Source organism: Pseudorca crassidens, chromosome 13 (assembly GCF_039906515.1).
Source record: "Pseudorca crassidens isolate mPseCra1 chromosome 13, mPseCra1.hap1, whole genome shotgun sequence".
In the NCBI taxonomy this organism is placed as follows: Eukaryota; Metazoa; Chordata; class Mammalia; order Artiodactyla; family Delphinidae; genus Pseudorca; species Pseudorca crassidens.
This window is the reverse complement of record NC_090308.1, coordinates 86,282,023-86,305,479: the sequence shown is the minus strand read 5'-3', so window position 1 is coordinate 86,305,479 and position 23,457 is coordinate 86,282,023. Positions and strand designations below refer to the sequence as shown.

General features: G+C 34.8%; 1 protein-coding gene across 2 annotated transcripts in view; it reads right to left on the bottom strand.

The window, feature by feature from the left end:
• Positions 1-23,457, bottom strand: part of EYS (eyes shut homolog) — a 1,666,475-nt gene that overhangs the window by 1,546,360 nt on the left and 96,658 nt on the right. For both annotated transcript variants that reach the window (XM_067702876.1, XM_067702877.1), the window contains exons 3-5: positions 18,908-19,101; positions 17,856-17,983; positions 8,501-8,615 (exon numbers count right to left, since the gene is read on the bottom strand). In XM_067702876.1, coding sequence (XP_067558977.1) covers positions 8,501-8,615; positions 17,856-17,983; positions 18,908-19,101 — 437 coding nt within the window. The remainder of the gene's footprint in view (positions 1-8,500; positions 8,616-17,855; positions 17,984-18,907; positions 19,102-23,457) is intronic.

Sequence of the window (23,457 nt, the reverse complement as noted above, 5' to 3'; positions counted from 1 at the left end):
ATAAATGGATAAGGGTATGAAATAAATCAAGTCAAATTTTAAAAGTGTGAGAGAAGTTTTTGAATATATTCATCGCTTAAAATTTTTCCTACTATATAGTTAGTGTTAATTATTATAATTAATGAATAAAAAAACATGTGGAATTACAAAATACTACTCATTGTAAACCAATTAATTTACAACTGCATGTAGATGTGACATGGACATAAACACTAATTCCTGAGTATTTCTATTTTTGTCCTAGAACTACTATTAAGACACTTGTAAATTTCCTGTACACAAAGTTCTTGACAAATAATAAAAGCTGTGTGGTAACTTTAATTTCTATTAATCCTTTTAAGTTGGAAACTTTTGTTGCTTTATTACTGCTTGCTGCCTAGGAAAGCAAAGTCAAGAGGACCCAGATAATACTATGGGAGTCTAATCAACAAAAAGTTTCTAACACTTTCTGTAACTAACAACCTTAGGGCAATAAAACCATTTCAAAATTGCTTAAATATGAAACCTAGGAAAGATTTTTTTCTTGTGCTCTCTGAAAAATTTCTTTCAAGTCAAAGCATATAGTTTTCATTTACTTATTTAAAATGACAGTGATTCAAATGATTAAAATATACTGAAGAACTAGAATAAAGAAGTAACTACACTGATGAAAAGTACTTTAAAACTAAAACCTAGTGTGAGGATGCTATTCTCTGTTAAAAACTGTTTTAGGCAGGAGCCAACTTCCCTGGCAAGACTCTGAACAAGAGCAGGAATAATTACACAACTAATGAAGGACACTCAGAAGCCATCGAGAAATCTGTCTAACCTCAAGATTATCATACTAAGTGAAGTAAGTCGGAAAAAGAAAAATACCGTATGATATCACTTATATGTGGAATCTAAAATATGACACAAATGAACTTATCTATGAAACAGAAACAGATATAGAGAACAGACTTGTGGTTGCCAAGGGGCAGGGGTGGGGGAGGGTTGGATTGAGGTTTGGGGTTAGTGGATGCAAACTATTATATATAGAATGGATAAACAACAAGGTCCTACTGTATAGCACAGGGAACTATATCCAATACCCTATGGTAAACCATAATGGAAAGGAATATATATATATATAAATATATAAATATAAATATAAAATAGATATTTTAGATCTGATATTTCTTTGTTGCAGAGGACTCTCTTGTGCATTGTAGAATGCTTAGCAGCAAACCTGGCCTCTACACCAGACATCAGTAGAAGACCCAACCCCAATTTGTGACAAGCAAAAATGTTCCTAGATGTTGCCGAGTATCTCCTAGTGGGCAAAATCGCACTTGGTTCCTCTGGGGATCTCTTGTTTTTGACCTTAACTACTCTTTTCCACAGATGTCTGGATGTCTTGGTTCAAAAGATGACAACTACTAATCCAGTCCCTAAACCTGAAGAGAGTATCTCTGAGGACTGATAAGGAATGAAAATATTGGTGTGTTCATCTGGTTGGAAGCTTGGAATGTGATTCTTGGGGCCAATAGGAAATGGTGTCAGCTTTTCTGGTCATTTTGGAGTTTGTAGCAGATCATAGTGTGAATTTTAGATTTTGTCATATTTTGTATGTGTGTTAACTCATATTTTGAGTGTTCATATCATACTTGGCTTATCTAACACCTCTTTCTTTGATTTGTTGACTTTTAAGATATTTTACATACAAATTATTGGGAGTTGTTTTATTTATCACATAATTCTTCCCACCTTTCACCAAATGAATCTCTCTCCCAACTCCGTGTTGGACTGGCTTTGACTACTGCATTATTAAGAGAAAGGTCTCCTGTTAGTTTATAGAATCTGGGCTTTTCCTTCATAGAAGAGATGTTTCAAAGTTCCCATCCACTCCATTTGGCCTGACTTGCCTTTGCTGAAGTTTTGCTGCCTTTTCTGGAAGAAGTTAGTCATATGCAAAGAAACAATGAGATCTACCTTCATAGAGCTTAAAGTTCAACTTACTCTAGTCTGACAGATAATAAAAGAGAGACGTGAAGAACTCTATTGTTATCTGGGAAGCTGGTTGGCGACAGCTATTAAGAAGAACCATAGAAAAAGGAAGTGACATGTATGGGCCTGGAAAACTTCAACATATTAGATTGGGCATCTAGGGAAGGACTCATTGAGGGTAAACATTTGAGAAAAGGCCTAACAGAATGGAGAATCCCACAAATCAGACATTTGGGTCAAAATGTTCAGTTCAAAAGCCCTGAGGCAAGAGCACACCTGGGTTCTAGGAAATTCAAAGAGGCCATTATTGGTGTTCTAGAGGGAACTAGAAGAAATAGGATTAATTAAGCCTCTGGTTAAACACTTACCTAATCTAGCCCTGGAAAGTCTAACTATGTGAGCCTTCGAATTCATGTGTGTGTGTGTGTGTGTGTGTGTGTGTGTGTGTGTGTATGAGAGAGAGAGAGACAGACAGACACAGACACAGGCAGGCAGAGAAGAGAGAGCCAGAGAGAGAGACAGAGAGGGAGAGAGAAAGAGAGAGATTCGGTTTAGACTTTCTGTTGTTGAAACTAAATTTTAGAATTCTAAATTCTACAACACATGCAACTTGCACTCATATTGAATTCTAATTGGAGATTTACTTTTTTCAGTGTGAGTCTGCATAAGTCACGCTTGTGGAAACTAATTGTTAAAAAAAAGATTTAACTAGAGAGGGGAAATAGAAGAGATAAATAAAATAGATGGTGATGTTAAACTAAATGAGCTTTAAAATTTGTTTTTTGTTGGTTCACCAATGAAGCCTTATAAGGACTTACACAAAGATGAAATAAAACATAAACTGCATCCTTCTATCTGTATTCCTGAACCAGTTGTAAAAGAGAAACAAAAGACTGTGTACAAAGCTCTTGGGGCATTTTCTTTAATGGTATAACAAGCAGCAACCAACAATTCTGTCATAACATCAGGAAGCTATAAAGTATTTGGATAGACACAAACCAGAAATTGTGGTTCTAACTATGTGTATTAACTGTTAAAAATAAAATAAAATTTACTAGTAAATCACTGAAAGTCTAAGGAAAAGAAATTCTGAGTCATTGCTCTGAGGCAGTGTAAACAGTATATAATTGCATAGTGCCTATATTTTTAATAATGTGCATAATACCAATCAGATTTTTTAATTTAGTGGCTGTCATTTATTCATTTTTATAAACCTGAAAATTACAGTAAGTTTTTTTGCTATGAACTCAATGTTTTCGATGATTTATTCATACATAGTGATTATTAGAAATCTGACTATCAATTGTAAAGTAACAATTGTTTTACCATGAGGGCATATATATTATTAATATTGAGAATGTAATTGACATTGTGAAAGTGCTTGATTAGAAATTCTTCATTACAATTTCAATGAGAAAGTTTACCATCTTTATGCCATTTCAATTAGAAAGAAATTGAATTGAAAATAGAGACATTTAACCCATGATGAAGAGCATGGCTTAGAATGAATAAGGTTCTGACCTATGGGCTTTTTTACCCTTAATATTGTCCAGCCTGTTGCATTTAATATAAACTTCTTAATCTTAAAGTCATTACAGGATATGCCTTATTCTTCATATTACTTCAATTAAATGAATAATCAAAAGACATAATTTTCTGATTATAATTTTAGTCTAATCTCATTAATTGGAGTAAACCACTGTCAAATTATTGGTTTATTTCATTTTAGCCTATATACACATCTGTATAATACAAATATCATCCAGACTCCACTGGCCATCAAAACTCCGATCAATCTTGGTCTTTCCTTACATCCGGGATTAACTCGGAGCCTCTCTGTGAATCCTCAAACCTTATTCTCCACACTTCTCTCTGGTTCCCTGTTTCTCTGTCTCCGTGTGTATTAATTTGTCCCTGGACCACGCAGGTCACAGACCTCAGAAACTTTATGTTTCCATAAAAGTAATTCAAATATACCAGGGAAATCTCATGTTTATTAAAATTTATAAAGTCCTAAATGATTATGGAGATGGAAGACATCAGATGCTACATCATCTTGTACCATCTGACTCACTCCCTCCCCTGAATGTTATGCGGCCTGATATACAACCTCTTCAGTTGTCTGAGCACTCTGGGAGGATGACTGCTGTAGGAAGAGAACTGCCATGACTGTTGACCTTTCCCACAACCCAGAAAGTTCATAAACAACATCTTATTTTGTTATGAGCAGCAGTTAATATCATATATATATATATATATATATATATATATATATATATATATATATATAAAACTAAACTGTAGTTAGACTAATACAGCCAATTTTTACTAAACATTCTGATTTGAGTATTTTCCAAAAATCATGATACACTTCAAAAGTATAGACTAAATTGGATGTATGTTCTATTATCTGGGTACATTATAATTTTTAGCTATTTTTTGCTTAATTTGATTACTTTGATTCTAAAATAAGTAACAATATAGTGAATATTTCCTACATGTTTGATGTAATCTTGTTTTCTTCAGGTATTTCTAGATTTTGAATGATTATGGATTGAAAACCTTGGGTACATTCTACTAAATTGCCATGCATTGGGTTGATATCAAGTCCTATTTTCCCTGTATACATGTGAGAACGCTGTCTCATTCTTCCATGTGGTATGGAAAGGACACCAAGGATCCCGAACAAAAGTCTTTTGACTTTTCTTGGACTTGGAGAGAGAAAGCAGGGCTAGGGGTGGAGAAGTAGTAAGTTGGTGTGCAGAAGAATCCTCAACCACGGCCCCTCCATGAGGAGGTCTCCCTGGAGGCTCCTGGAACTGTCCCAGCTGAGGCCCTTGCACCACACAAAGAAACAGGCTTGGACTGGGAATAGAATGCATGTGAGCCGGGCTGAGGGGGGTTGGGGCATGGCTGAGTGTCGACTGCAACTCTTTCCAGGCACCTGTGGAGTACTGGCTGGGCACCCAGTCCAATGTGGGCCACTTCCCCCACGAGGCCTGCCCGGGCAATGCCTCCTAATTTTCTAGGGTTGAGGGTGAAAGGTCACACATAAGATTTTGGCCTAGAGCTAGACTCTGCATGTCTCCTTAAGGTCCGTCAATATTCCCCTATATATTTTTCATACATATGTTAATATATATACACAAGATATTTTTAAGTATATACAGCATTATAATTTTTGTATTTTCTTCATGAATTGAAATTATGCTATTAAAAATCATCATAAATTTCTTATTTTATGCCTTAAAGTCTAGTTTACATTAAATTAATATAGGCATCACCAATTTATTTTATTGATATAACACTGATATATCTTTTTCCATCATTTTATTTCAGTAAAGACATTATATTTCGATTGTCTCATGTAAACAATAAACATCTGGATTATATTTATTTTTAGTGAAAATTCAGTTTGATAATCTTGGCATATGGTTGCCATTTTTCTATGTTTTGATGAGCAGAAGCTTTAAACTTGTCCAATCAATTGGTTTTGTGTCCTTTGCTCAGTGAAAGGCCATGAGGAGTAGCCTTTGTTTTTCTGCTTGTTTTTCTTCCCTAGGAGCTTAATAATTTTATCATTTATTCTTAGACAAACTCACTGGTTAATTTTATATTTTTTAATTTATAGATTTTTAATAAACGGTCATGAGATATGTACATCGAACCCTCTTACTGCTATTTTTTCTGTCTTTATATTTTATTTCATTTACTTACTTTTTTAGACTGGTAAGGAAAAGAAGGAAAAAAATCTGAGTTGTCTAGTCCTATGTCAAATTAATTAAGCTTATAATCACAAACTCTCCCCCTAAGAAAACTCCCAGGCCAGATGCTTCAGTGGTGAAATCCATCAAATATTTGAATAAGAAATAGTCCATTATACACAAAATGTTACAAGTAATAGAGGGGGAGGGAACAAATCTTCACTTTTTTTTTTTTTTTCGGTACGCGGGTCTCTCACTGTTGTGGCATCCCCCGTTGCGGAGCACAGGCTCCAGACGCGCAGGCTCAGTAGCCATGGCTCACGGGCCCAGCTGCTCTGCAGCATGTGGGATCTTCCCGGACCGGGGCAGGAACCCGTGTCCCCTGCATCAGCAAGTGGACTCTCAACCAGTGCCCCACCAGGGAAGCCCTCCACTCATTTTTATGAGGCTACATTAACCCTGATGCTAAAATCTGATAAAGACACTATGAGAAAATAAAAGTACAGTCTTATTATTTTAATAGTTATATATTATATACTATTTATTATTTAAAATTTAAGCATTCTTTATTAATATATGAATACAAGTATTTTAGTAATAAGTTGAATACAGAAATAGATAAAATGTCTCAAGGCCGAGAAAAAGTTTTCTTAAGGATGCAATATTTACTCAGAATTCTAAATCAGTTACTATATTTCACCATATTAACACACTACAAAAGAAAAATGATATGATCTGCTAACTACATTCAGACATTCCGAATAAGCAATTGACAAACCTCACCAACCCTTCATGATCAAACTCAGTAAATTAGGAATCAAAGGGAACTTCTTCAATCTGATAGAGGCTATCTCCAAATACCTAAGGGTACAAGTGAAAGTCTGATTGCTTTCCCCCTAAAATTGGCAAATGTATGCACAGTTCTGTTCACCTGTTATTAGAAATTCTTATCAATATAATAAAATATGTAAAAGAAATAAAATATAAAGATAGGAAAAATAGCTGTAAGGGGTTTGATATACATATCTCATGGCTGTTCATTAAAAATCTATCAGTTACAAGAAAATAGAACTAACCAGGCCAATAGCATTCCTCTCTTGCTAATATTTTATCTAATGGAAGTCATTAAACTTAAATTAGAATTACCAACAAACAAAAAAAGAAAGAAAGCAGAGTCTGCAAGGTGATGAAAAGTTCAGTTAAATTTCTTAAAAGAAAAATTCAAATTGGAGTTAGAGTCAATAACATACAGGTAATTGTTGAGGCGCTATCAAAGGTGAGACCTCCCAGGGAAAATCGGCAGTGGAGGAAGAAAAACATAAACATAAATGTCAGAGATAAATACTCAGAGACTATCCTGAAACAAAACAGGAACCAAAACCAAAACATAAACAGGATAATATAAAATAAATTAAAACCAAAATGGGAGAGGCATTTCAACTAGACATTTTGCTACTCAGGAAAGGGTAGGTACATTGTAAAGGAAAAAGAAATGGTAATACATTCCTTATATTAAACACAGATATGTGTAGTGCTTGCAAGTATGAGTTCTGGAGTCGGAGTACTTTCCAATATGCCTCATCCCCATCAACGTATGTGAACTTGAGGACATATTCAAAAGCTCAGTAGACATTTTATTTTTCTATAAAATGCGATGAGATTTATGTGAAGATCAAATGAGGTAATAACCATTATGATACACTATAATGCCAAATGTATTATAGGTGCTAGAGGTTATGTTCTTATACTATGTATTCTTGTACGGTAACATTATTATATTTTAGGATGTTTGCAAAAGTACACATATATATTTTTCCATGGTCCATTCCATAAGCTGGATTCACATTTTTTTCAAAACATTTTATTAAAATATTTTACAACCCAGAAAAGTAGAGAAAATAATAAAATGAACAGCATGATCTTACCATCCTTATTTGCTAAAAGTTAATTAAAAACAAATAAAGCATTACAGATACATTGGAAGTCCCATCTGCCCCATTTCACTCCCTAACCTATATCCCTATAAGTGTCTTTCTAGTAAAGCCAGTGTGTGTAAATAACCCTCATGTAAATGTTTACTCTTCTGCTATAGACTATGCAATCATAGTAAATATGGATTTGCTTGTATTTCAAAATTTTAATTAATCATTATCATAATTTACATATATAATTTTCAATAATATTTTAAAATTCAACATTATACTTTGATATTTATAAATATTAATACATGTTCACTATTTTAATCATTCTTTATAATCTCATGGTATGACTGTGCCAGGATAAATTGATCCATTTTCCTATCCATAGGCCTTGGGTTGATTCAGATTTGGAGTGAAAATTTTTGTACACATCTCTTTCAGTACAAATGTAATTGTTTCTCCAATAGACCTACCTAAAAATGGAACTTCTGAGTTGTAGGATATGCCTTACCATGTGTAACATACATACTCTGTTTTTGTAAAGTCATTTCAAAAACTACCCCCACAAATAATATATTTTATGCCCTAATAACTACCAGACAAATTGTATTTCCCACCTGGCTCAAGAGCTGAAGGCATTAGTAACTATGGCTTTATATATACAGAACATATAACCAGTACTCAATTAGTTATATACTTATTTTATAATAAATACACTGACTAGAACACTTAATAATGCCCTCTTATAAGTTAAAAACCTCTAGTACTAAACCTTATATAACTCATATTTAAATATACAGAAAATGATATATTTAGCTGGCTTATATTGATAAAAGCATTTGAAATAGGGACTGACAGAAGCTGTTGCATTTTGAGGTGCTAAGTTACTTTGCCACAAACTAAATTACTTACTCTGAATCTTCCGATTACATTGAAACACCATCCTTCATTCAGACAGTTGATGGTGAAAAGTCTGCAGCGGTCAATTACTTTCTCACAGTTTTTTCCAGTAAATCCTGGAATACAACTGTAAATGCATCACTGTAAGTAAAAGAACTTGCAATTTAAATATTTTCACAGAAGTCTATTAACAGGCTGTCCAAAATAATAATGCTTTGTTTAAATTACATACAACATTTATTATCACATTATGTTTTCAATCATTGATTTTGTCCATGCATACTTGTGTTCTTTTTGTTTGTTTGTTTGTTTGCGTTCAGCCTGGGATCAGTTTATTTTATTTATTTATTTATTTATTTTTACATCTTTATTGGAGTATAATTGCTTTACAATGGTGTGTTAGTTTCTGCTTTATAACAAAGTGAATCAGTTATACATATACATATGTTCCCATATCTCTTCCCTCTTGCGTCTCCCTCCCTCCCAACCTCCCTATCCCACCCCTCTAGGTGTTCACAAAGCACCAAGCTGATCTCCCTGTGCTATGGGGCTGCTTCCCACTAGCTATCTATTTTACATTTGGTAATGTATATATGTCCATCCCACTCTCTCGCTTTGTCACAGCTTACCCTTCCCCCTCCCCATATCCTCAAGTCCATTCTCTAGTAGGTCTGTGACTTTATTCCTGTCTTACCCCTAGGTTCTTCACGACATTTTTTTTTTCTTAGATTCCATATATATGTGTTAGCATACGGTATTTGTCTTTCTCTTTCTGACTTACTTCACTCTGTATGACAGACTCTAGGTCCATCCACCTCATTACAAATAGCTCAATTTCGTTTCTTTTTATGGCTGAGTAATATTCCATTGTATATATGTGCCACATCTTCTTTATCCATTCATCCGATCATGGACACTTAGGTTGTTTCCATCTCTGGGCTATTGTAAATAGAGCTGCAATGAACATTTTGGTACATGACTCTTTTTGAACTTTGGTTTTCTCAGGGTATATGCCCAGTAGTGGGATTCCTGGGTCATATGGTAGTTCTATTTGTAGTTTATTAAGGAACCTCCATACCACTATGGAGAACAGTATGGACATACTTGTGTTCTTTACAAAGTAGAAGTTTTATTTGTTTAGAGGGAATGTGAATAAACTACATCTTCATTGAATGGTCTTAATATTACTTTTTGGAGATGTAAGAGTAAAATCAACTTTGGCCTAAATGGATATTTAACAATAAAATATAGGTTTTAGAAAACTATTGGAATAAATGAAAGCATTATTGAAATGTGAAGAAAAATGGCAAGTGAGGTTTCTAATGTCTAGTAGAGCCATTCTATACTGATGACATGCTCTCAGGAGTTAACAACGACACAGGAATTTTAGACATATTGTAAAGAATTACAGTGGACAGTGTATGGTCATAGCTGGGCCAAATATAAGGTTTTGTTTGTTTCTTTGTTAGTTGTCATAGTTACCTTTTTTATAAAGCAATCAGGCTTTTTGAGTGTAATCTAAGTGCCTGATATCAAGCTTTGGATTGCCATGGCATCCATTGTCACACATCCACCTGGAATAAACATATTGCCAGCTGTGTGATGCCTACTCAGGCCTAGACAAGAAGCCTGGCCTCACGTACCCTGGAGCTCCCCTTTTAGAGACCCCTGAGTGACCCAGGTAACTGGCCTCTTGAGTGACCCCACCTTCACACCTTACCCTTCCTGTTCCCTGATTCTCACTGTTAGGGTTTAAATTCACCAATAACGAGTGACCCCACCCTCAACCCCAGTAAGGCAGAGAGCCCCAGGCTCTCCTCTCTCTCTCTCTGTGTCCTTCTCTCTTCCCCCCTTGTCACAGGGCTATCGGTGCTGGTGCCCTTTACCCTCCAGGTCCTGTGAGTATTATCAGGACTTTTCTTTTAAGTTCCCTGATGGTTGCTGCTGAGGTGCGTCTTGCGGTCATGATAAGGCCCACAAGGGCCACCCTAGCCAGAACATTGGTTCTCTTTGGGGAAATGTCCTTGGGGGCTGCCACAGGTAGTGCAGACCAGGTGAGGGTCCCGGGCATTCCTAGCCGATGGCATCACTATCTAAAGACTGAGACAGACAGGAAATCAATCTGAATTCCAGTCCACTGCAGTGCATTAGCTGCAATCAATAAGGTGCTAAAGAACACACAGTGGTGTTCAGGCTTTCTTTGCCTTCACTCTCATTAATTCATGAGAAATATTCCAGTCTTTTAACTCACATTTAGTAAACTTCTGTTATCAAGTGAATTGGGCATCAAATCAAATGATAATATGTCTCTCTAAAGTACACACTAGAGGATTATGACCAAAAATTATACTTGTTAAAATGAAGTTGTTACAAGCTGAGTTAATAATAAAATGAATTGTACCATATAGTCATTATTTTAAATTTATTAAGTACACTGTATAATTTCATAAAAGAACCAAAGACCACATTGACACAGTCCAACGAAAATAGCATCAGTAAAACACTTCAGTAATTCACCTTTCCTGCTGTTTGAGGCTCAGCTTTGCAAACTCACCTCGAGAATTAAATCATACCTTCATTCATCAGGAATAACCATGCATTTTTTTAAAGATCTACAATGTGCCAGCCACTAGGTTAATTATTTTCACAAATTTATTATTTTCTAATTCAATTTTTATAATTCTTGTGTGATATTGATTATTACCACTATGATATAAATGAGGAAATATATTCAAAAAAGTTAAGTCAGTTGCTTTGGTCATATGACTAGTTTTAGAGCTGTTATTAAAGTGTGATTTAAATTTAAATGTATTGTACTCTTCTACTCCACTGATGAAACCTGTGAAGCTATGCTTACTTTGCTTCTTTTATCCTGAGGAACTAACCAGAGATCCAGAAATCATTCCAAGTACCATTTAGTTATGAAAGGTATCATGTTTACCTTTTCCTAATCGGGATGTGGATGGCAGAAAGAGGGAAGCAACAAAATATCCTGAAATTGTGATGAGTTATGGCTATCATGTTTTAATTTTCCTTTTAAGTGGGAATGAATTAAATTGGACAAGACTAGCTATCAATATACTCACTTGAGAAAACCGAAATTCAAAAAGAGCCATGTACCAAAATGTTCATCGCAGCTCTATTTACAATAGCCCAGAGATGGAAACAACCTAAGTGCCCATCATCGGATGAATGGATAAAGAAGATGTGGCACATATATACAATGGAATATTACTCAGCCATAAAAAGAAACGAAATTGAGCTATTTGTAATGAGGTGGATAGACCTAGAGTCTGTCATACAGAGTGAAGTAAGTCAGAAAGAGAAAGACAAATACCGTATGCTAACACATATATATGGAATCTAAGAAAAAAAAATGTCATGAAGAACCTAGGGGTAAGGCAGGAATAAAGACGCAGACCTCCTAGAGAACGGACTTGAGGTTATGGGGAGGGGGAAGGGTGAGCTGTGATGGGGCGAGAGAGAGTCATGGACATATACACACTAACAAACGTAGTAAGGTAGATAGCTAGTGGGAAGCAGCCGCATGGCACAGGGATATTGGCTCGGTGCTTTGTGACAGCCTGGAGGGGTGGGATAGGGAGGGTGGGAGGGAGGGAGACGCAAGAGGGAAGAGATATGGGAACATATGTATATGTATAACTGATTCACTTTGTTATAAAGCAGAAACTAACACACCATTGTAAAGTAATTATACCCCAATAAAGATGTTAAAAAAAAATATATACTCACTTGTATTTGTATTATTCTGGAGTATGGTTTTAAAAGATGACAGCCAGGGCTATGAATTAAATGAAGAACTAATATTCAGTCATTAATGAGACCAGGTTGACAGACTGCTAGATGAAGATTAGGCAACAGAATCTCTGAGAAAGATGTTTCTAAACAATCCAGGGCTTACTGATCATGAAAAATTGGCCCAAAATGTTAGCACTATCATTACAAACAAAGAAGGAAGCCCCAAAACACCATATGTGACCCTTGACCCAGGGAAGTTTACCCCAAAGGCAGAGGAAAACTGTTGAGTTTCAGGTAATCAACCATCATGTGCCTCCTACCCCCATGGCTTGAAATCTAAGAGAAACTCCAGAATCTCATTCACAAGTTATGACATCCTCATAACTCAGTCTGAGGTCAGGGAAATAAAACACTTAAATAGCATTCTTAAATACATGATACGATGATCAGAGAGTGCAAACATTTAAATCAAGGTTTGTAGGGTGTGCAGTTACAGTTCATGATGAATAATAAGACATGACCATGGGGAATGGGTCAAGATTAGATGGAGGAGGAAAAAAATTATAAAATAACCATCAAAGGATTTAAGCAATCAGGTAGGTTGATTCCCAAGATGGATGCTGAAGTCATCAAGAAAGATGACAATAGTTGTAGAGAAAAGGACACAAGCCAGATGCTAGAGCCATAGTCGGGGATGGACAGGACCTGAGAGAAGAGGAGATGCTTGAAAGGAGCCTGGGGACAGAGAAAAAGAGTTAGGGAGAGAATGATCTATGGAATAGCTATGTGCTAAAAATAGACAGGCTTTTGAGGGGAAAGAAAACTGGTCTGGATACGGCAACAATGGCAAGGCTACCTACACTGTTCCTCAACAGATGTATGCAGGTTGTGGGTGAATGGATAGAGCCACCAAAGAAGACTCCAGGTTTCAGCCAGAAAAAAGAAAGGAAGGTATATAAAGAGAGTGTGGTGTTGCAGAATTTGCTGCTGACAAATGAGATCCCAAGGGCACAGCAGAGAATATTGGATATTGAAGTGTTAGAGGCTGTACAGAGCAGTGTGGGGCTAAGATCGATTTGATCAAGTATGAGCTGGAAGACTTGGAGTTTACAGGATACTAATTCAACCTTTATGTATATAGCTCTGTACTAACTTCTGTCATTATGTTTTGTTAGTTACTATTCACAGGGAAATTAATAGGTTCAGGACTAAGAGAAGAAATTATACATATATTCTCAAAATGAAGCACATAGGGGGCCAAATTTAAGGATGACTTCTGTCAACTATAACAGTCCCTGAAAATATAAAATTATATGAATAAAGCAGAAGGTCCTCTTGATGAAGAAATGTAAACAATGTCCCAGATATCTTCAGTTGGAATAGAGTTTATAACCATAATCTGAAATTTTAATACTGTGATTAAACTTTAACAAACTTTTTTACCATGTTAAATTTCAAAATTCAGAATGATTTATTCAAAAAGAAAGCTTAGCCTTATAAATATGGCTATTGATTTCAAGGAAAGAAAAATGTAGCAACCTAGCTTTTGAGATAATTAACTCCAAGAGATTGAGGTTTCCTGTTAGTTAGGAATTATTGGGTGACCAAGTTCCTCATCCAAATGCGTGATTGCTATTTTTAAAAGGATTTTTCAAAATTAATGTGAAAATATAAATTTATTATTTGTTGAAAGGAAATATGTTGACCTATATATGTCTGTGTTACGATGGTCTATTTCAAAGTCACAGTGCATGCTTAATTAGGTTTACTTGTGACAGACACTGAAAACCCTAACCCCACCATGGCTGATGTGGAGAGACATCATACAGACTAATGAAATGCTGAAACTGATGTGGGAAAAAAAAAAAAGTATGTTAATACACTGAATTGACACTTAAGCAGCTCAAGCTATAAATGCAACTCTGAGTAGCAAACAGGAAAAAAAAAAAAAAAACAAGCTGAGAGAATAAAATAGAACATTATTATCCCATGAAATATCTTAGAATTTGAGTGGAGAAAATAAAAAGTTTAGAAAGCAAAAACATATATATATAACATAATTTCTGATTTTTTAAAGCCATAGTACTTATTATTATCTAGTTTATGGTGTCTTTTACAAAGATAACTCTCAATAAATATTTTTTAAACAATTGATTTTCAGGTTCGAAAAAAAAAATTGATGTAAGAGAAAGACACTAGCTGGTTGCATTACTCTCTATTTCCTGATTCGTGTTTCTTCATTTTATTCTGAATATTCAGAAGGCAATCATCTTTACATTAGACAATATTAGAGTCACTGCATTCAGTAAATATTAAAATAGCTAAGTGTGTGTGTCTCTGCGTGTGTACTTGTGTTTGTGTGTGATTGTGTGATTGTTTGTGATGGCAGTATCAGAACAGTGTGTCCTGATACTCTTCAAAGCCCTCATGTGGTCTGGTGGGACATGCACTCCCATCCCTGTTGTGTAGTGGAGAATGTAGAGTACTGCTCTCTCCAGTTGTGATGCCCTGCCCTCCAGTGCCCTGCGCCTTCAGTCCCCAGCCTCCAGGAAAGAGCTAATCAGGACCTGGAAGGCCTCACTGGAGCTGTGCCGGGCAGTGCCCTGAACATCACCTCTCACATAGGGAAAGGGGGCCCCAGAGACTGCAGCTTCAACATTGCCTTTGAAGGAGCTTCCAGGCTATCCACTGAGCTCCTGACAAGCCCTCACACCCCTAACTCCTTGCCAACACTCTCAATTGCCCCACTAGGATCTAACTTCAAGGCCATCAAGGTGAACCACTTATCACCATTTACCATGGACATCTCAAGAAGCCAGAGGATTTTCAGGAGGTAATTTTATTTCCTCTCTCATCTGATCATAGTAATTTAGACCTAGTCCATACGTTCAAGTAGAGAAACTGATAGCATTATCACCTTTCTGTTCTCCCCTCTTCATTTTACTCCTTTCCAACCCCACACTTTTTTCCCCAGACTCATAATAAAAAAAGTAAAAGCTTGGGTTGAGATGTGTGGATGAAGTAGGCGAAAAGGTGTAGGAGGATTTTCTGCATTGATGCTGTTTGAACTCGGATCAGCATCTCCGGAGAATTTTGTAGAAATGCACATTTGCAATCCCCACCCCAGACTGACTGAATTGGAAACTCTAGGGGAAGGGAAAAATGATCTGTGTTTTAAACAGCCCTTCAGGAGTTTCTAATGCAGCTAAAGTCTGGTAAAGCTAGTGTGAGAATCACTGTTCCAGAAACACATACCTTCTAATATAACAATGCACAGATAAATTTTTAACTGAAGGCATTTAAGTCAAAGGGTGTTTGATTTTCTCATTATTTTCAGTGATTCTCTTAATCTCCTTTGAGAAAAGAAAAGTTGCTTTCAAGACTATTTTTTTCATTGTTTCAACTTCATGTTTTATTAGTTTATATTGATCATATGACCTTTACTTCATGTGAGTCAAAGTTAGCAACTTTTTTGCACTGTCATTGGTGAGTTTGTGGATGGGAGAATCTGGGGGCTGGAAACTGTTTTGTGTTCCCCACGTTCTTACTGATTTCTGAAGCTTGGGTTTTCACTCATCATTCAAATTAGTCTGTGTTATTTCTGCCCTTTGAATAAGTTTTATTTTTACTCTCCTGTCACTTTTCTTATCTTTCACCCTCTTTTATCGGTAGTCTAATTTAATCAATAGAGGGGACAATGTTTTTAATTAAGTAGATTCAAGATGAGTGAGCACGATGTATATTGTGCTCAATGTAAATTTTTAAAGAATGTGGGCAATCTCAACAATTAGAATGCATACAGTGGCTCATATTAATTTCACGAGTAAGTTCACTTCAAAGTTGTTACAACTAGTTACCTATTTGACATATTTCATCCATCCTAGGGAAACCTAACTTGAATTTCTATAACTTTCATCCTATCTAAAACATGCTTTACAAAGCATTCAAGATCAAACTCCATCATTTTAAAATTAAATATATTAATTAATAATATAACAGTAAACTGAGGGATGACAACAATGCCTCTAGTTATCTAGTTTTCCCTTTGATGATAAAATATAAAACAAAGCCTTCTAGACAACTAGAATAATGCTAATAATAAAAACCAATAAAAGCATCATACTTGATAAAAAATATACATATATGAATGCATATTTACCTATATTTATATAATGCTATCCATATTTTTAAAGCTGACCACTTTTCTAAGTAGACTCACAAATATACTAGTCCTATAAGGCTCAGAACTAGAAATTATAAATTAAAAAGCCAATATTGTTAAAAGGATAATAGCTCGATTTATAGGTAAGCTAATATAAGCTTACCTATAAATGCATCCACGGATTTGACTTGATGGGTTGGATGTTCTAAGGTCTTTATATATTGAGGAGGTTTCTCTCCATTCACTTTAGAAAATGTCAAATTTTAAAAGCTTAATATGTTTTTTAACTTTGCATTTAGATTCTCTGAAATTGATGAAAATAGTGTCCACTGTACATCTATAATGCACATGCATCTGTGACATACGTGCAGGGTTTTTTTCAGTGTGCTTTTAAGGTTTTCCTGTACCACAGCTTTTTTTTTTATTTTTTTTAATTATTTTTTTTATTCAAACAGAAAGTCACAAAAATTATAATCATCCTCATCAGTTCACTCAGTCCCTACCACAGCTTTTAATGTTCTGCTTTTATGGATATTCTAAAAGTTCTGAGCTTGTTTACTGCCCTTCAATAATGCCTAACAGAACTTTCTTTAAGCAGATAAAAGTCTAGCAAGATAAAAGTCAAGCAAGTGTGAAGAGTACAAATTACACTTCTTGATGGTGTGAGAAATTAACTATAAAGCTATTTAAAATGGTCTAAATTGATAGGCCCAGATAACTAATTCACTTCTGTCATTTACAAATCGGTAATTTTTAGCAAGTCTTTATTTAAATAAGACACTGTTTCCTAAAACTTTGCCTAAAGATCCTAAAGGAAAACTCTCAGCTGAGGTCTGTGAATTGCAGGAAGAGACAATAGGTCTATACTTTCAAACAATAATAGCAAGGATGTGTGTGTACAGTAGAAATAATACTGTGGGCACTTACATTATCTCTTCCTTCTAGACCTTCAAATATTATCCAGCTATCCTAAACATCTTCATTACAAAACAAAGTAGATGTTTTAAGATGGTATGCCCAAATTATGATTAAGAATTGTTCCAGGGCTTCCCTGGTGGCGCAGTGGTTGAGAGTCCGCCTGTCGATGCAGGGGACACGGGGTCGTGCCCTGGTCCGGGAAGATCCCACATGCCGCGGAGTGGCTGGGCCTGTGAGCCATGGCCGCTGAGCCTGCGAGTCCGGAGCCTGTGCTCCACAATGGGAGAGGCCCGCGTTATCACAAAAAAAAAAAAAAAAAAAAAGAATTGCTCCAATATTTATTTAAAACCAATGCCACAACATTTAAACATTTCATAGAAAAAGCATTAAGATTTTTCTACTTTAACTGGAAATAAAATATTATAAGCCATTAAAGTTTTTTAAGCTTAAAACAGAACATTGTTTTATTTTTGTCCACAGGATTTAAAATTTATATATTTTTGTTTAAAAATAGGAAGTTAATTATACCTGCAATGATAATCTTTCTCATATTTCATACTTGTGGCATTAATCTTGCAAGGAAAAGACTCCAGTGGTGTTTGAAGTTGCTTACAATGCTTGACTGTACATATTGGTGAAAACATGCACATGATATCCTAGAAAAGATTAAAAGGTATTTTTTACAAAACAAATCTGTATATCTCAAAGATAATGAAAAGATTCTTACATGGGGAGAAATGGAAATTATTTTCATAAGCAGGTAGTAGAAGTTCTCACTCAGTGCAACAATGTGGAAGATTCTATTTTCCAAAACGTCCCAACATTGTTTCCCATGTCACACACTCTTCCTACTACCTTATTTCAATGTCCCCCTAATTGAGAATTGGGGCCATATTTACCCCCTTGAGTGTAAGCAAGCTGTGACTATGGGGAAAGGATGCTCTGTGACTTTAAAGGCTAGGTTTAAAAAGGACATACAGAGTCTAGTTATCTGGGAATGCTTGGAACCCAGCCACCATGCTGTGAGGACACACAAGCCACACAGAATAGTTTTATTTAGGATATGGCTGATAGTTCCAGTTGAGGATGTGGTTGACAACCAGCATTGACCCCTGGACATGTGAGTGAGGAAATCTTTAAGGTATGAATATTAATTCATATTATGAATGAATCTTACCAAAATGAAAGATTGTCATTTGTGGGAACTACTAAATTATTTCCTATTCTTATTTATTTAACTATTAAATAAAATGTTAAAATGCAATAATATAAAATAATCAAATAATAAAGAAAATATTTTTAAATAACTAAAAATGAAAAGTTTACAACACTATATTGTTCATAAAGGAGAGTTCTGTCAGAATAACAAAAATTAAAATTGAAGAGTAGTTTTGAGATTGGGGTTTCTATTTAAAATGGGAACAGGGAAAATAAGCAAGTTAAATACATTTTCTGATGTTCCTGAGTTTGAAAATTGCAATATGTTAATTAGAAGTTTAATTATTTGTACTTTTCAAACAGCTTAGTAATGGTAAAATATATTTTAAAACCACTCCCTTGTATGTTAGATTCAGACTTACCGTTGGAATATCAATGCAGTCAGTAACATTCTGACATGGTTTTGGTGAACACTCATTGACATAGGTTTCACAGCTTTGATTGAGATATCCTTCTTTGCATTCCAAAATGTAAGCTGAGCTTTTATTTTGACTAATTTCTCCTTTCCAACAAGACTGAGAAACAAAATGTTCCACTGACTCCTCACAGAATGGACCTTAAAAGATGAAACACACACAGAAAGAAAATATGAACATAGGCATGTACAAAAACTTGGTATAGAAAAAGTCTCTAGAGTTCATGAAATCTTCTTAAACATGTTTATCATGGTATAATTTACACGTCATAGAATTCACCCACTGCGAATCTATAAATCAATAATTTTTGCAAGTGTATATAGCTATTGGACCATCAGCACTACCTTGTTTCAGCACATCTCCATTACCAAAAAAAGGGCTTTTTTATGGTCACTCTTTGTCCCCAAATCCAGCCTCAGGCAACCATTAATCTTTCTGTCTCTACAGATTTGCTTTTTCTGGGCATTTCATATAAATGGAATGGTACAATATATTGTCTTTTGTGATTGGCTTCTTTCCTTAGAATAAAATATTTGAGAATTTTTCATGCATGTATCACTATTTTTACTCTTTATTGCCAAACAGCAATTCAAAATATATATAATATTTTGTTTATTCATTCACAAGTTGGTAAACATTTTGGTTGTTTCTACTTTTTAACATTTTTATTGAGATGTAATTGACACATAACATTCTTAGTCTCAGGTGTACAGGATAATGATTCAATGTATGTATATATTGTGAGATCATCATCACAATAAGTCTAGTTAACATTCATAACCACACACAGTTACTGTTTGTTTTATTTTTTCTCATGATGAGAACTTTTAAGACCTACTCTCTTAGCAACTAACTTTTATGAGCAATTAATTCACTCACAAGTATTTGGGTGGATATATACTTTAGTAGCTCTTGCACAGATTCCTGACAGAGAAATTGCTGAGGTGTAAATTTATTTGTAACTTTTTTTTTTTTTTTTTTTTTTTTTTTTTTGGTACGCGGGCCTCTCACTGTTGTGGTCTCTCCCATTGCGGAGCACAGGCTCCGGACGCGTAGGCCCAGTGGCCGTGGCTCACGGGCCCAGCCGCTCCGCGGCATGTGGAATCTTCCCAGACCGCGGCACGACCCCGTGTCCCCTGCATCGGCAGGCGGACTCTCAACCACTGCGCCACCAGGGTAGCCCTATGTGTAACTTTATAAGAAACTGCCAAACTGTTTTGCAAGGTAGCTGTGCCATTTTTCATTCACACCATCAATCTGTGAGAGTTCCTGTTTCTCACATTCTTGCCAACATTTAATATTGTCCATTTTCTTTATTATAGCTCTTCTAGTGGTTGTGAAATAGTATCTCAATTCAATTTGCATTCTCATAAGAATAAAGATTTTGAGTAACTTCTCATGTTTATTAACCATTTGTATGTCTTCCTTAATGAAATTTACCTTCATATATAGAGAATATTTTAAATTGTGTTATTTATTTTCTTATTATTGAGTAGTGAGTGTTCTTTTCATATTCTGAATACAATTCTGTTATGATATATGTGACTTGCAAATATTTTTTTCCTTGTGTTGCCTTGACTTTTCATTTTCTCAGTTAGTGACTTTTGGATAGGAAAAGTTTTTATTTAATTAAGTCTAAATTATCAAATCTGTTTTTCACTTTATTAAGTCCAACTTGTAAATTTTATATATCATGGCTTTGTTATAATATCTAAAAAGTCTGTCTAACCAATAGTATAAAGATTTTCTCTTATGATTTATTAGACATTATCATCAATTTAGCTCATAATTTAGATCTATGATCCCTTTGATTTTTTGCATGATGTGAGATAAGGATATGTTATTTCATATATATGAATAACATGTTGTTTTATATATGTATAATTTTTTACATGTTGATATATAATTGTCCAGGCAACATTTTTTTGAGAAGACTGTTCTTTTTCTATTTAGTTGCCTTTTTCACTATTGTGGAAAAACAAGTGATCATAAACATGAGTTCACTTCTGGACTCTCAATTCCTTCTCATAAGCCTATATACTTATCCATATGCAATAATACACTGCCTGGATCAATGCAGATTGATAGTAAGTTTTGAAATTTGGCAGTCATCAAACTTTTTCCTTTTTTAAAAAATTTTCAGTCCGTATAAAGTTTTGTATAAGCTAGTCAATTTCTTCAGAAAAACCTCCTGGAATATTGACAGGGATTTCAATGAATCAATAGGTTAAACTGGGAAGAATTACCATCTCAAAAATAAGGCGTTCCACTCAATGAATATGCAATACCTCTCCATTTGTTTAGATATTCTTTCATCTCTCTCCCAATGTTGTATAGTTTTCAGTTAAAGTCTTTCATTTAATTAATTAAATTTATACCTAAGCATTTTATCCTTTTGATACTATTATAAAGGGAAATGTTTTCTAATTTAATTTTTGAAATTTTGTTGCTAGTATATCAAAATACAATTAACTTTTGCATTTTATCTTGTATCCTGAAAGCTTTATAAACTCAGTCACAAGCCTGGTAGTTCTTTTTTTGCATTTCTTAGTATTTTCTACATAAGATATTATGACATTTGTTAATAAAGGTAGTTTTACTTCTTCCTTTTCAATCCGTATGTTTTTCGATCTATTTTCTCCCTATCCAAGTCTGCAACAACCTGTAAAACATTGACTAGATAGTGAAAGTGGATATCTCTGTGCTGTTCTCGTACTTAGGGGAAAATCTGCCAGCACCACTTCATTAGGGTGATATTAACTGGACAATTGTCATAGATGCTTTTTATCAGGTCGAGAGAGCTTTGTTCTTTTTCTAAGCTGTTTTAGAGTTTTTGTAATGATTGTGTGTTGGATTTTGTCAAATGGTTTTTGTCCTGGTTTTATGTGGTTTTGTCCTTCATTCTAGTAACATTAATTTATTTTTAGATGTTAAACCAATCTTGCATTCTTGGAGAAAATTCTACTTTTTTAGAGTACAAAAACATGCTTTTTGTGTTTCTGGATTTGTTGTGCTCATATTTTGTTGGGGGTTTTCAATGTATATTCATAAGTGGTTCTCTTGTTTTTTGCCTGGTTTTGGTATAAAGGTAATATTGGCCTCATAAGAGTGTGTTCAAAAGTCTCCCCTTTACTTCTATTTTTTGAACATTTCATAAGGATTATGATTAAATATTTGGTGAGTCTGCATCAACTATCTGTTTCTTCTTGAGACAATTTTAGTAATTTATGTCTTTCCAGAAATTTGTCCATTTCATTTAAATAGTCTAATTTCTTGGCATAATGGAGTCCATGGTATTTCCTTATAATCCTTTTAATTTTGAATGATCATTATTTATGTCCCCACTTTAAATTCTGGTTTTGTTAATTTGTGTCTTCCTTGTTTATTTCTTGGTCAGTCCAACTAAAGATATGTCAGTTTTCTTTTACTCAAAAACCAATGTTTTGTTTCATCAGTTTTTCTTATCCATTTTAACAATTTTTCCCTAATCTTACCACTTCCTTTCTTTTGTGTGTTTTGGGTTCAGTTTCTCTTCTTTCTCTAGTTATTTAAGGTAGAAGCTTAGAATATTGATTTAAGACCTTTTCCTTTTCTAATGTAGGAATTTAGAATGATAAAATTACCTGTAAACCTTGTTTTAACTACATTTCATAAATTTTGGTATGCTGTGTATGTTTGTATTCAATTGTAATGTTTTCTTTGACTCAGGTTATTTTAGAAATTTGTTTAATTTCCAAATATTTGAAGTTTTCTCAGAATTTTTCTGCTGTCAATTTCTCATTTAATTCTGTTACATTTGAAGAGTGTGTTATCATATAATTTTAATTCCTTCAGGTTTATTGAGGCTGGTTTTGTGGCCATGATCATCTGTTTATATAATGTCTATCAACAGCAGAGCTGAGTACTCAAATACTTGGCACTGGATGCAATGTGAGAGTGGGCACTTCCTGAAAGTCTGTGCCCTAAGAAAGGCACTTGCCTGCCTCTAATCCCCACCCTGAGATCATGCGAAAAGAACGAATAAAGTACTGATGTTGAGGTCCAAGTCTGGTAGTTCCACTGCAGCTTCCATGAGACTGGAATCAATGTCTGTTTCATTGCTGAGCTGAGGTGTTTGTTGGATTCTGTTTAGCACATTTCCATTAGGCACCTCCTACTGGGTATAAAAAAGTACCCATGGTACTGGCCTGACATCCTTGCCATATCTGTTAAATCCTGGATTTCAAAAGCACAATTTACTCTTTTACTCCTTGTTGGGTAATGAATAGGTTTTTGGACAATTCATACTTGCTGGGGAGAGTTGAAAAGGGAAATATTTGACTTCCTACTAAAAATGGCACACCTGGCCTCCAGAAATTATCTACTGAAGTTAAAAAAAAAAAAATATTTGTACTTCAAGTTCATAAACCTTGTCAACCAATCAGTATATGACCGAAGGCCAACAGTATACAACAGGTTCGTTAAAAAATCTTTATATAAAACTCATTCATTATTAT